Raw genomic sequence first — 15,820 nt, 5'->3', positions numbered from 1 at the left:
TCTGTTCCTGTCATATAAAATTCAGTTATCGCCAATCTTCTGCTTTATACCATTCCATATACATGCACACACACACAGACATATATATATATATATATATATATATATATATATATATATATATATACATAAAATATGGCTATTACTTCCAATTTCCACCACTGAAACTTCCTGAAATCAGAAAAGCTCTATTTGTCATATCTAGGACTACTATCTGAAGTCATACCTTTTCATGATAAAAATGTTATTATTATATACATTGATATCTCAATCACTGTTATTACAATTTTGTTAACAAAGCTAAAGAAAATAAAATCTCAGATTATGCCATCACCATTTTGATAAAAGAAGCAGAGCTAAAACTAGTAAAATTCTTTAAAATGTCTCTGAGTTACAATAATACCTTTCCACTAAGTAAAATAAAAGCATTCTAGTTTATCTAATAGTATAACCACCAAAGTCACAAACTTTCATTTCATTATTCCCATAAAGCATCTCTTCATTGCAAATGTTCATTTCCTTAGATTTGCTATACTTTAACTTTACCGTTTTCTTTTCCCTTATGTCCATATTCTTTTCATTAGATTGAATTGTTGTCAATTTCTTTTATTTTTTTAATTCCATTTTTATTTTTCCATATTAACTTAGGGTTTATAGCCACTAAACAACTCAGTTAATACTGATAAAACACTTTATATCCAGGTGATCTCTTTCTATGTGCAGCAAAATAGGAACTTAAATATCCCATTATAAGAAATAATTATTCACTTTAAACACACTCAGTCTATTTAACTCAATGTAATGGTGTGTATTATGTTTGTGTATTACATGCTTACATGTGGATTCCTAAAGAGCCCCGTTGCTAGTGATAATGGCTGTGGCCAAAAGGTATTGTTTCTGTGATGTGGAAAATTATGATTCAGAGACACGTTAGCTATAATGAGGGAAGACTTTATTATCAATTACTTTTCATGTCGGTAAGTTGACCTTTACTGTCATGAGTGCAAATCAGTACTGTCCTGCAGTATTCAACACTTGGTGTCTCATGCATTGTGTTGGCACAGGCATCCTCCTCATTCAGTCATACACACACAGAGGCACACACACACACACACACACACACACACACAGGCACACACACATACACAGGCACATACACACACACACACACAGGCACATACATACACACACACACACACACACACACATACACACACACACACACACACACACACACACACACACACACACACACACACACACACACACACACACACACACACACACACACACAGGCACATATACACACACACACAGGCACATACACACACACACAGGCACATACACACACACACACACACACACACACACACACACACACACAGGAACATACACACACACACACACACACACACACACACAGGCACATACACACACACACACACACACACACACACACACACACACACACACACACACACACACACACACACACACACACACACACACACACACACACACACACACCAACATATCTCTTATCTTTTCATGAGCTGACAGAACATCCATGATGTTTTCTCTTATTTGTTTCTGCTCACGCACATAACAGATGATTGCCGTCAGTCATAATGCCAGACATTAGTGTTTCATTCTTTTCCCTGTTCATAAAGTGCATCATGATGCTCGACCTGTTTCTCTATTCACTTTTTACATGAGCCAACACAGAAGTTTACAAATTATCACTAGTGCTGTCTAGTGCTCCTCCTAGCTTTGTCCTGAAGCCTCTCCCCAAATAGACACATCCTCATCCCTTTCAACTGTCTCAGATTTTGTATACAGCTCTGGCTGTTGCATTTTGTATCTACTCTGTGTATCCATTTCAAGTCATATACCATTGCACACAGTGAATATTGCCAGACATTAAAGGTTCATACTTCTTTTAATATGAGAAATACCTTGCGAGACTAAACTATTGGCTAGTGTAGGGGGTTAGAGCTCTTGCTGGCTGTGTGTAGAATGTAGAGTTGAAATATTCCCCCATTTTAATTTAATTTTTTTTTCAAAGACTTACACTAATATGTAAGGGGTATCCATGGTGGCTTAGAGGGTGTCGGTCATTCAATCAACAGCACCAATGCTAAATGATTGTATGAAAAGGAATGAAACAACATTCACTGACAGCTGAGTATTCTTTTTTCTCCACAAATGTGATCTAGGAATAGGTATATTTAAGTTCAGAGGGTGTGGGGTGAGCAGGGGACTTGCGCATCTGCAAAAAATTTAACTCTGAGGTTCAGCAAAACTTGTTTCTTGTCATTTTTTTCAACTGATCAGCAGTTGATGTAAGTGTAGTCAGATGACTGACATGAATGGCTCAGAGAGCTAACTGTCTGCTAACATTCTGTATGTTAGTGTCAAGGGTACAGTGTCTGAATTTTTATAAATGCCTTTAAGTAAAGACATAAGGAGTTATCCTTAGTGTCTACTGCTTCCTCTGCCCCACATCTTTGTGGCTATAAATATTTTTGTAATTTTAACTGCATTTAAGACTTGATATAAAGAGTTGTCCCTGGAGTCTAATGTCTGCCAGTGTTGCAGGACTTTCCCTTTAGAATAGGGGAATGTCAAGGTATGTTCCCTGCCCAGAGGCATAAACACATACACTCACACTCACACACACACACACACACACACACACACACACACATACACATATGCATACACATCTACATTACCTGATGGCTAACCTCCTTAGCAGTTACCTCTAACACAGATGGGTGACCACAAGCTTTCTGGCTGTGTTCATTAAAAGGGATGGCCAATGTAACATATACAGCAGAGTGTTTGGCTACATAGATGTCTTACCATTTGCAGAGGGAGAGCACATGGTTAATTATTATATGTAAACCCTTGGAATGCCTCATTAACTTTTGTGGTAGGCCACAGAGGCATCCCACTACATTGCTGTACTTTTTCATGGTGTAGCACTAAGGTAGGGCTGTTGTTGAACTGGAAATCATTACCATCATTACCGTAGCTACAGCTTGTGAGGGTTTTATAGTCTTACTGGTGAAAATGTTTAGCATTACTACATGACAGGTTGATTTTTCTGACTTTGTTTCTTTCCTCACACTATACCTTCTACTAATAGTTTTGTAATAATTTCCTAGGGTTTTCTCTGAGATGTCATATTTAATAGTTATGTCTATGTATGAAGTTTGTTACATATTATTATTGCCTGATATCTTCCTTTAGCAAACATTAAACTGTCATTCTCTTTAGTCTTTACATTTTCTCACTGATGTGTTCATGTGTGTGTGTGCGTGTGTGTGTGTGTGTGTGTGTGTGCGTGCGTGCGTGCGTGTGTGTGTGTGTGTGTGTGTGTGTGTGTGTGTCAGAAAATTCCATGGATTTATTTTTCACTTGATCAATTGTTATGGCAGTCAGCCCTAAAGGACTGATACTGAATAATCATATTACTGCCAACCATTTCATCAGAAATTCTCAGAACTGCTGACCACACCGGTCATTGAATGTAGGAGTACTATATCAAAAAACTACTTTTCAACCTTCACATGGGAAGCAGTGCTCCCCCTCCCTCTGCATCATAGCCATTGGTTAAAAAACAAACAAACAAAGCTTCCTTACCCTATAGACTGTTGTCTCTTGGAAACTGGTGTGTTACTGTTTAAATAAAGATGAAAGTCAATTAAACAAATCAGATGGTCTTATTTATCTGAAAACATAATCTGGTATTCATTTGATATGACTACCTTAAAATAATCACCTGCTCTGCATCTTGTACTTTGCTCTAAACATTTTTCTTTAATATTTCTTACCTGACCACAATCATTCCAAAACATCTATTCACAATGCTGTAATGTATCATATTACCCAAACAGGCAGGACTTCTTTTTTGTCCATAATATGTAAAATACATGTACCATGAGAAATACATTTATTATTTTGCCATGAGCAGTGTAAAACATGGCTGGAATAACAAATAAATAAGTACATACTCATACTTGTGTTTTTGTTTATCCCCGGTCAAGATTCAGTACAATAACTCCTTCTTAAACCCTAGTTTGCAAACTAGTTCTATACTTCAGTTATCCATCTAGGGCAAGAATAGAATAACCTTCAACTCAGTAAGAATACTGTTATCATGCAAAAAAATTTCTCATGAGTATCTGAATTTGTCATCATTTATTAGGAAGCAAATAATAAATATCTTTCTAAAGTGTTTTGGCATTACATTTATCATATTCTTCAGAAAAATTGACTAAAGCATTCTTCATTTACAAACACCAGTCATGCATTGTTTCATTGTTGGAAAGTGTCCCAATAGCCAGGCTCATGGGTAAAATGCCAATGCCAAAACTGAAAGTGATCCATAGTTGTCCCCACTTCATGTAAAAGCCTGGATCATAAAAGAAAACAACACTGTTCTAAGCAATCTCCCCTTAGCTATTTTTAACAACCGACATGGTAGTATAATAGGTCAGCATGGTGACTCACTGGTTAAAATCATGTCTTCCTAGCTACAAGGTCCATAATTCAATCCTGATCTCCCATCACTGTCTACTTGGAGTCTTCTTGTTCTCCCCATGCCCATGTGTGTTTCCTCCTAACTCACAAAAACATGAGCATTGACTGTTCATAGGTATTGCATTTATCCTTGTTTTTGTGTTTAGAGTCATGGATAAATTGACACTATTCAACCAGTTTTGTTTATCCAGTTAACACATTAGTCAATTAATTAAAATTAGGTGGTATCAGTGTTCTTGTCATTGTGTGTGCTTCTCGATACTAGCCACAAAAGTCATTTGCCATGCTGGACTACAAATCATTTCTACCCTGAGAAGTTGATATAGAGTTTCTATTCACTTTGCCCTTTCTTTATTTTCCACAGAAGTAGTGGATAGCACACTTACTTTTATTTGATATAGGAACCATATAGTAAGGGAGTCTTATAAAACATAAAGAGAGAGCTCTGACTATGAGGTGAAAGGAATTCAAAGGATTTCAAATTCACACAAAACTCAGCTACTGGAGCTGATGGAGGACAAGTAATGGGGGAGTTATGAGGTTTTCCCTGTTCACCTATTTTCAATGGGTGGGTCATAGTGACATGGTGGCATGAGGCTTTCCACTTTTGCACTTCCAATGAAACCAGTGCCACTTGTGGAAGACATACTAGTCATACATGTGGGACTGTAAGTGTTTCCATCCTCAATCTGAGTGCAGACATGCTCCAGAAAAGCACATTTCATTGTATGCATTAGCCATAGTGAATTTACTCCATCATGCAGAGGGGTAAGGCCATAGTCGCCAAATTATGGAAATATCTGCAAGCAGCACTGATGATTTCTGGTATGCTCATTCTGTGTACCTTCTGCTGTGACTGACCAGAGCCCACAGGGACTGAATATGTTGGTGAAGATGAATAAAAATAGTAAGACTCGCAATTAAAGGGGGGTAAAATTGACCAAACTCCAAACTTAGAAAGTCTCAGCATGGATTGCGGAAAAAATCCAATGCACATTGTCAGTCCATAAAGCAGCATCATTTACTTCATACACTTCAAAGTATATCTCCAACAAGCAGTTTTCTATTAGGTAAGCTACCACTAGCAGGCTTCCTTACAGGAACCAATGCACCTGCATGAGATACTTCTGTAATAATCGCTGTCTAATTCTCCATCCTTAGCGCTGACAAGTAACCGCTTAGCATTATTCCCCACTATGAGCAGAGCATTTTCCCACATGTTTTGGTCAATGTTCTGTTTGTATAAACACCATCTTTGGCTTCCCTTGAAAATATGAAATAAGCCTAGTGGGACTAAGCTAGCCAGCAAAAGTAATTAAGGAATGAAATTAATTAAATCAGCAAATAAACAAACAGACAAACAAAAAATAGATAAATGAGCTCTAAAGTCCATTTCAAGAAAGCATATTCTACTTCATCTCTTCCTGGTAATGTAACTGTCATCTCATGATATGGCCGACTTTCCTTCTTACCCCTGAGGAAAATTCTTCAATATCTACTTCCACTAACCAGTCCTAAATGGTTCATCCTTTACATAAGTGTTTGTGCCTCTGAATTTAATTGTTCTTATAAACCTCACCCCTAATATTCTCATTCTGCAGGATTGTTCACCACAACCTCTTATTTTACCTTTCTCTTGTTCTTCCCTTTATTAAACCATTCTGCCTCATCCTCTGTACTCCCTTCTTCATCGCAGCTTATCATCTCTTTCCTTTACCCACATTACCCTATATTAGTTTAAACTATGAACAAACTGCAAGCATTTACTTTCTATGCCAGTTTACCTCTGCAATCTGTGAATATAGTTGTTGAAGTCTCAGTCCATAAATAGAGACCTATTTGTTTAAGTCTGTTTATTCTAGGTGTTCCTAGGTGTTTTTGAATCTACTTATGAGGTAATAATACTGCTTTGCATATTACTGTGGGACTTTTCTACCTGGGCGTCCAATGAGAATGGGTCCTGCCAAGTAGGACGTTCTTTATTAACAAACTTTAAATAAATATAAACCACAAACAAATGGGAGTATAGCAGCATGGGTAGCAGCAAAACAGTATTAGGACTATAGCAACATGGCTAGCAGCAGAGCAGTATTAGGAGGATAGTAATATGACTAGGAGTATAACGATATTAGGAGCATAGCAGCATGGCTAGCAGGAGGGCAGTATTAGAAGTATAGTAATATGAACAGGGGTATAATAATATTAAGAGTAAAACAGCATGGCTGGCATTAGAACAGCATTAGGAGTACAGCTGTATGGCTAGCAGGATAGCAGTACTAGGAGCATAGTAGAGCAGTATTAGGAGTACAGTAATATGACTAGGAGCATAACAATATTAGGAATATAGCAGCATGGCTAGCAGGAGAGCAGTATTAGGAGTATAACACCATGGCTAGCTGCAGAGCAGTATTAGGAGTATAGTAATTTCACTAGCAGTATAGCAGTATGAGAAGAAGTATAGCAGCATAGGCAGAGATATAGCAATTTCAGTAGTACAGCAGCATTCCAAACTAGAAGTGTATCAGTAGGAATAGAGGTAAAGCAGCACAAATAAGAGTTTTGCTGTCTAAGATTATAAAAGTATGAGTAGGACTTGAACAGTATAACTAGGAATAGAGACAAATGAGCAGGACTATATATGATATATATATATATATATATATATATATATATATTTATATATGTGTGTGTGTGTGTGTATGGGCCCGCATAAGTTGACTGAGTTTTCAGAAACTCGAAATTCATAGTCGAGACAATATAATTGAGTTTTTGAAAAAGCTTTTGAATGGAGATTGCGATACAGTGCAGATCAGGAAATGTACCCTTATCCTCATTGTAGTGTGATCTCCGATTTGATAACATAAAAAAGGTAGATTTGTGTGGTTTTTTGCTTTTTCTTTTTTTTTTTTTTTGATGTTTGAGTTTTTAGAAACTCAATCATATGGTCTCAACTGTATTAATTTTGAGTTTCTGAAAATTCGATCATCTGACATAGACCTACACACACACATATATATACATATATATATATATATATATATATATATATATATATATATATATATATATATATATATATATATATATATATATATATATATACAGAATTTCTGCAAAACACTGGGTAACTATATATATTTTGTGTATGTGTATGTGAATGAGTGTGTGAGAGCGTGTATGTGTGAGAGTGTGTGTGTGTGTGTGTGTGTGTGTGTGTGTGTGTGTGTGTGAGTGTGTGTGTGTGTGTGTGTGTGTGTGCGTGTGTGTGTGTGAGAGTATGTGTGTGTGTGTGAGAGTGTGAGAGAGAGAGAGTGTGTGTGTGTGTGTGTGTGTGTGTGTGTGTGTGTGTGTGTGTGTTCTTATATTGTGAGACAGGCACCATATTTCTGATAATCCCAGTGAGGTGATAATAGCATTATTGTCATTAGTCAGAGCAGCATCTACACTGAGGATTAAGTAGCTACAAATTGTATTCCAACTGATGCGACTTTAAAAATGACATATTCTATCATACATTAGAGACTAAACCAGCATGCTAGTCTCAATAGCATGTTCACCTTATTTTACCACTCAATGAAAATATATCAAAATCCAGCAGACATGTTTTAGAATATAAGTCATATGATGAATTTCCAGTACCATCTCATATATTAAGTGGAAGTTAATCTGCAGTTTTGTCTATGGGTGAACCTTTCATATAGGTTCAGGAACCCCACTCCTTTCCAGATTTGAAACAAAAATGGTATTTAAAGAAAAATCACATTTTATATATGACATAAAATAAGAGGATGAAGAAATCATGCTTACAACATCATTGTGCAAATGCTTCCTTGAGTAATAAATTAAATATTTTCTGGAATCCATCAAAGAATGAGTGATTTAAACAAAATCACTACATATTTGTAACTTAACATCTCACTACTAAAATGCTGTTTGAGTGCATTATCGTTACTGTACCCTTCAGGTGTCCTCTTCCAAGTGTGACAAATCCTGACGAGATAAAGTTATGCAGATTCTGACCTCCACTTCGATTGCAATCCTTCCCATAGGATCCTGCGAAAAGAATTAGAAAATGTGTTCATATGTACAGGCAATTCATAGCATGCTTGTGTATGAAGAATTACAGTTGTCAGACATTATAAAATGAGATGCAATGCTAAAAGGGTGTTTTGAAACAGGTAAGGAAGTAATGTAAATTACTAAATGCAAGTTAAAAAAAACAGCACTTAGGTAGTTATTCTAATATTTATAATACTGCACAGATTTTTAAAGACGTGCAGCTGAGAAGGATAAAAGGACTATTTATTTAATTTAAATAATTTAACATTATTTGTATGTACAGTAAATACTTTGCAAACATCTATTTACTCCGGCAATTCATGAAACAAACTGTAGTTTGTGAACAGTATAGGCATGCATAATAATATTCATGTTACAGTGAAATATACATGTCTTTAAGGCCAAGGTAAACAAAACATTTTTGAAATAAATTCTGCTAAACAGAATGATTTCTGCATCACAAACTGTTATAATGAAAAGCAGGAATGAACAAAAAATGTTCTGAAGTAAGGAGATGCCATTACATTAAAAGATTACGTCAAAAAAATGCTCAGCACTAATTTATGTTATTATTCACCAATGAAAAACAAATTTATAGAATCTCTCTCACTGCATATCAAAGTCTGAAATAACTCTTTTCTGAGTGTAAATCATACAGCACACAATCGTCTAATAGTATGATTAGAAATGACTGTTGTTGATATCTCTCCGTTGTACATACCTAATCATAGCAGTTTGCAATATTAAATCTCAGGTTGCACCCAAAACTAACTTTATGCAAATGATCATTAGAGTCACTATGCATCCTCAGTCCTACAGCTCTGTGAAGGAAATTTTCATTGAGAACCAGGGCTAAAGCAGCCCCCTACTCAACTGCAAGGTTGGGCATGAGGTAACAACCGTGAATCTTCTTGCATCTGAGTACAACCTCACAAGATTAAACATACTACTAAAACATACTGGTCTGCATACCGGTAATGAACCAAAGTAAGAAAAAATACCCGTTAGAGCATTGCATTCCATTCTCAAATGCTGCTACTGTGAGTTACAATGTCATTTCATGTCTTATTTGAAATCTGTAATGAATTAATCTTGCATGACCTCAAAGCAGATTACACTCTGTCATGAAATTAAGTGAATTCTTATTAAATGAAAATGGATAACCTTCAGGAGCCACAGTGAGACATCAGTTTGTGCTGCCTATGATCTGGGACTGAGCAATGACTGAGATTGCAAAGTTTCACAAGGGGAGAGGGAGACTGGAGATGTGTGTGCAGAGGTGGATTGTAACATTATTAGCTGGCAGGGAAGTTTAATGACTTCTCACTTTGTAGTTGCTTAAGCCACCTACATCATCCCATTTTGCATTAATGTCATTGCATGTAATGTTCACAAGGCAAATCCCAAAATGTACTTCAATATGCGGTTTACTAAAAGGCAAGTCACTGTTAATCTGTCTTGTGTTTATTCTATATGCTTTTACCATAATGCTTAAAAATGCAAGATTCCCTAAGAACTAGGGGCTACAACTCATGTTGAATTACATGATGGTCCCGGTGGGAAGTAAATAAGTATCAGAAACAACAAGAAAAATAAAGGCGAACTACATTGGTCAGATGCTATTGAGGTAATAAGAGAATTATCAGTGCGGCGAATGTTAAGTATTAAACAACATGTTAGTGACATGGATTTCTGATAAAGCTGAGGTAAGCCAACACACTACCAAAGCTCATAGCCATGTGTCTCAAATGTAGTGCTAACTATCAAAATGGGTTACATTATATCTACGCATTTCTAAGAAATGTCACAGAAGATGATGAAAATTCATTTTAAGAGGACACAAATGGAGACGCATAAGAAAGGCTTTGTTTCATATCTATTAAGGAATGGTCATTCATAATGTACTGTTTTTTTACCCTTAATACTCAGTAAAATAACATATCTAAGAAGTGAAAAACAAACAAAGAAAAAAATAAGAAATTAGTCATGTCACAGACTTTATGAAATTTCAGCCCTGATCGGGTGAACACATTTTGTTGTTTAATTTATCAGAAGACATAAGGATAGCAGCTTTAAAGCAGCAGATTCATACATAACAGGGGTATGTATTACCATGCAAAACCCATGATCAACTTCCTAGGGAAAAAGATCACCAGTCATACCCAATATTATTAAAACCAGCAGAGAAAGTTCACTTTACCTAAGCAGTTATAATAAATTCCTCAAAGCAAAGTATAGTATGCGAGGACATAGTGTAATAAAAGTTATCTGACTATCTATCCAGTTATCTTTTCAAAAATATTGGTAAAAAATAATAAGTTCACTGAACTTGCTCTGTGATATTAAAATATGATTTTATCTCTAGTGTTCATATTGTCAGAAAGGCATCTCAAATTCCTACACCTTTTTTGGAACTGTATAACTGATACTGTTAAGGATTTCTAAAATCTAAACCTGCAGCATGTAAAGAAATGCACATCATCAATGCAGTCTATGCAAAGTAATTGAAATATACTAGTTACACTGATTTATCAAGGATAGCAAGATCTCGTCAGTGTTCTAGAACCAGAAATACTAATTTCTCATTTTTGTTATGGAAATATATTGAAAAATCCTGAGGTTGGACTGTCTGAACACTGGAAAAAGATATTTTCTCCTAATTTTAGCTTTTTGCTCAGAATACTTATTTAATTAACTTCTATTTTTTCTTTTAGTCAATACTTGTAAACTGTCAGTTTACATTATATAGTCTTCTGCATATAGAACCTATTTTCATTTTATATATTCATAGTAATCACTGGAAATTGCATTTAAGAACATAGGTACTACTGATAAATAACATTGCATAAAATGTAAGTTCATTTTTTAAGAATAATAAATCAGTGCCCAAATCAGCTCAAGTTGTATGTATTTAAATTTTCAGTGTTACCATTATAAAAAGCTCACCATTACCCACTTAGAGTTTAAATTCATTTCAGCTGCCTGTACTTAAAATACATTTTAAAATCAGAGCACTCATAATCTTGCAGACATCCAAATAACTGCAGTAGAAACACACATGTAGCTCGCCAAATAGTCCAATAAGGTTAGCTTAATCCAGGATGTGGACTACAAATAACCACTCTGGAAGTGTTGATCAAACAGTTTAATAAAGCACTTTTCATTAAAAAACATACAAAGATTTCTTCAGATAAACATTCCACCATAAAATCTTACTTTAAATACTCCCATACATATGCATGTGACAAACTTCAGCCAATGAAACATTCTTTCTTCTTGGTTTGGACTGTTCGTGTGTTGCAACGATGGCAGAAGATAATAACAGTAGCTCCCAGACAATAAGTACGGAGACACTGACAAATTAACCATGGTCATCTGTATGCTCTCCCAGTGAGTAGAAGACCTTGCTACCAGACTAACTGTTCGCATCAACTGAGAGACATACCCAATAATTCTCCCAACACCTGTCCTACTACTTCTACCAACTACAATTTGATGAGACCGACACAAGATTCCAAAAGGGAAGGAAGCCGAACTGGCAACCAAACTGGTAATACCACAGACTTGCAGAACACCTCGGGGCTCATTGGGACTCCTAATATATCGACTTGGCTGAATGAGCTTGTGATGTTCAGTAACCAGGAGCTGCCTTTGGAACAGGAGAACCCGGCTGGAGGTAATTTCAACATTTGGACAATCTCAAAACATTAGAATATAAACTAGTTAAATATAAAAAGTTACAATTGAAAGTAGCTTACTTCCAAGAGTGTATAAAGGACAACATCATCTGGAAGGGTTTTAGAGTTTGGCAATATCCAACTGGCCTTGAAGAGGGGTCAATATTCCATCATGAACATATAAAACTCTGACAAGCACTGAACTCCTCGAATTAATGGTTAAACACTATCAAGTGAACCTAGATGTTCTATCTACGGACATACAAAAAGTAGACCAGGCTATTAAAAATGAGAGTGACTTTGAACGGTATAGGTTTGAATATAATAGAATATTCACTAGTATTAACCAACTGATGGAGAAACTCCGTGCTACAAAAATTAAGAAAATGCACCATGACAAGATTGCCTATAGGAATGGTGCAGCTTATCGAAAACCCTCTTTATCCCAAGTGTGGAACCCAATTGGCCTACAATCTGGACAGGGAGGAGAGTCCGTTAACCAGGAAGAGAACAAAAGTGAACCGCAAATCGATGTACATGAGGACACAGTTAACAGAAACAGTACTGAGTTAAGAAGGAGTGAACGGTCTCACAAAAGAATAACTGTAGCTCTGTTGGTCACATTCATTTAACAACAACCGGAACCAACATAACACCAATAACACAAATTTTCACCATCAAACCCAGAACCACAACCCGCGGGGAGGGAATGCACAACACTACAACAACAAGCGGAAACAGAGGAGATAGAGGATGTAGATCCTACAAGTAATACATACTGTAACATTCTGTTTAATGCACTAAATGACTTTAAAGTCTTCAACTATTCAGAAATGGAGCTCGGACCTGAGTTAGGTGAACTGTTTGCGAAAAGCCAGACTTTTATTCCAGTGACTAAAGCACGCCTGGCCCAAACTTTAGTAGATTTAAAAATGTTTACACGGAGAGTTAATTTAGCAGTAATTATGGGTCCAAGTGGGCATAATGCAAATTAATTTCACATAGCAACTACTTTTAATCCACCTTTGTACAATAGTGTGGCTTTATTTGAAAAAATGTGCGAAACTAATTTTAGGTATTGGGTAGAAAGTTAAAAAGTATCAAGGAGTGAATATAATATTACACAGCAAGACTGGCAAGCTATTCATGAGGTGTAAATATTGCCACTTAGGTTTATGAAACCAGACAAGGGAGGGGGGGCTAGTAGCCATGCACAACGACGACTTCAAAAACAAAATGAAAAAAATGATTAGAGAGTGAGTCTTATGTGAAAGCATCAAGAAATGAACTAAATGTAGCATGCGCTAGAATCGAGGCTTACTTCAATGATTTGTTCATTGAAGCGAAAATTGATATAAACATGTATAATTACATAACTATGGCTGCACCACAAATCCTGTTATTATTTGGGGTGCCTAAGGTACATAAAAGTATTGAAGACCCTCCTATGAGACCACTTGTCGACGCATGTAATAGCATCACGTTCGCAAGTGCAAAAGTAGTAGATTCTGTTCTGAAGAAATATATTAGGCAAGAAAATCAGATTTGCAAGGCCCCATGGTCATTCCTAGGTGAGATGAACAAAATTGAATTTAGAGAAGATTTTAACTTTCTGACAATTGATGTAAAGGAGTTATATACATCTATACCTCACCAAGAAGGGATTGAGTGGGTTTCTAATAGGCTACAAAAGTTGGGGGCCCCTACCTCTGATATTTCATTAGTTGAAGAACTCTTAGACATAATTTTAAGTAATAACTTTATAATATTTGATAATGATGTCTATCTGCAAAAAAACAGGGGTTGCCATGGGCTCCCCATGTGGGGCAAGTATTTCTAACTTAGTCATGGCATATTGGGAGGATGAGTTCATCTGGAAAATCCCACGTCAAAGAAAAGTTTTACTTTTATACTAAATTTTTGGATGACATTTTTGTCATCCTTAAAGGCGATGAAAAAGTAGCCGAAGAAGTTTTGAACTACTTTAACAGTACTACAGATTTATTTGAGGTTCACATCCAGTTATGAAAAGGACAAGATTTCATACTTAGATATTGAATTACGAAAGGATAGAACCCATAGTAGATATATTAGTACTATATTCTGAAAGGAGACATACTCGAACAGTTTCCTCCATTTTACCAGCTGCTACCCCCTACTACCAAAAAAGATCAGTAGTTAAGGGACAGCTGGTCACAGTGAGCCTTACAACAGATTTTTACTGTGAATGTGAAAACTTGAAAGAGATGTTCTGTAACAGAGGTTACCCCCATGACTTACTTGAGCAACTTATTAGTGAAGTTCAAAACAAAAGAAATAGAGGGGTCTACAAACCAATTCTATGGCATGAACGAATATCAGACAATGAAGATAATACCCTAACATTTACTGCCAATGACAGGAATGTGCAAAATTACACACAATATAGATTTGTGACCCCATATAGTACAGATGCATGGGAGCTGAGAAACATTATTTACAAGAACTGGGAGGTACTACAAAGTGATTCATTTGTTAGTAAAAAACTCCCCAACCTTCCACAAATAATTTTTCAGAAAGGGGAAGAATATAAAAATGTTGTTAGAAAACCAAGCCCCTAGTATAAGTAGAAACCCCGGGATGGCTAAATGTGAAATGTGCAACTATTGTAAACATATGGAAATCGGGCAAACATATTATATCAAAGATATCAAATATCATACAAGGAAGAAATTTAATTGTCAATCTCAAATGATAGTGTACCTAGCAAGATGCCAAAAGTGCCCAGTGTTTTACATAGGGAAAACTACTAGGGCTCTGAAAGAAAGGGTATATGAACATCTGTACAGTATTAGCCGGAAAAAATTAGACAATGCATTGGCTAATCACATTGCAGAATCTCCTGAAGATAAGTTAAAGTTACGAGTAATAGACCAGATACAAACAGATCGCAGAGGTGGACTCGATTGCTTCCTGTTAGAAAGGTTAGAACTGTTGTGGCAATTAAGCACAAATGCTTGCCAGTACCCTGGAATTAATGAAATTTACTCCATTTTATGTATACTGAAATTAAAAAGTTTAAACAGATGTACATAATTACGTGGTTTTAGTATTTCATAATAATAAAAAAATGTAAAAAGAAAAAAATGGGGAGTTTGAATAACATTTTTAAACATCATATGGATTAGTGTTAGTAGGAAACAGGATGTTTCATTGGCTGAAGATTGTCACATGCATATGTATGGGAGCATTTAAAGTAAGATTTTATGGTGGAATGTTTATCTGACGAAGTCTTTGTTTGGAGACGAAAAGCGCTTTATTAAACTGTTTGGACAACACTTCAGAGTGGTTATTTGTGGTCCACGTCCTGGATTAAGCAAACCTTATTGGACTATTTGGTGAGCTACTTCTGTGTTTCTACTGCAGTTATTTGGATTTGTGCAAGTCTTTTTTGTTCTTTCTTCTTGGTTAGCACTCATAATCTTGACAGGAATCCTTGCCAGTATTCTATATTGTTATTTAACTGTAGTCTTAGGTACATGGGAATATGTTCCTAA

At 36.0% G+C, this 15,820-nt stretch overlaps 1 protein-coding gene across 1 annotated transcript in view; it reads right to left on the bottom strand.

Annotated features, from left to right (window-relative positions):
* Nucleotides 1-8,418: 8,418 nt before the first annotated feature.
* SHISA6 (shisa family member 6) overlaps nt 8,419-15,820 on the bottom strand; it is a 1,067,716-nt gene continuing 1,060,314 nt past the window's right edge. Inside the window, exon 4 of the mRNA XM_044068141.1 lies at nt 8,419-8,601. Coding sequence (XP_043924076.1) covers nt 8,456-8,601 — 146 coding nt within the window. The 3' untranslated portion in view covers nt 8,419-8,455. The remainder of the gene's footprint in view (nt 8,602-15,820) is intronic.

Source organism: Protopterus annectens, chromosome 4.part0 (assembly GCF_019279795.1).
Source record: "Protopterus annectens isolate FY-2018-M chromosome 4.part0, PAN1.0, whole genome shotgun sequence".
Taxonomy (NCBI): domain Eukaryota; kingdom Metazoa; phylum Chordata; order Ceratodontiformes; family Protopteridae; genus Protopterus; species Protopterus annectens.
The sequence above is the reverse complement of the archived record's forward strand: the minus strand, read 5'-3'. Positions and strand labels throughout refer to the sequence as shown.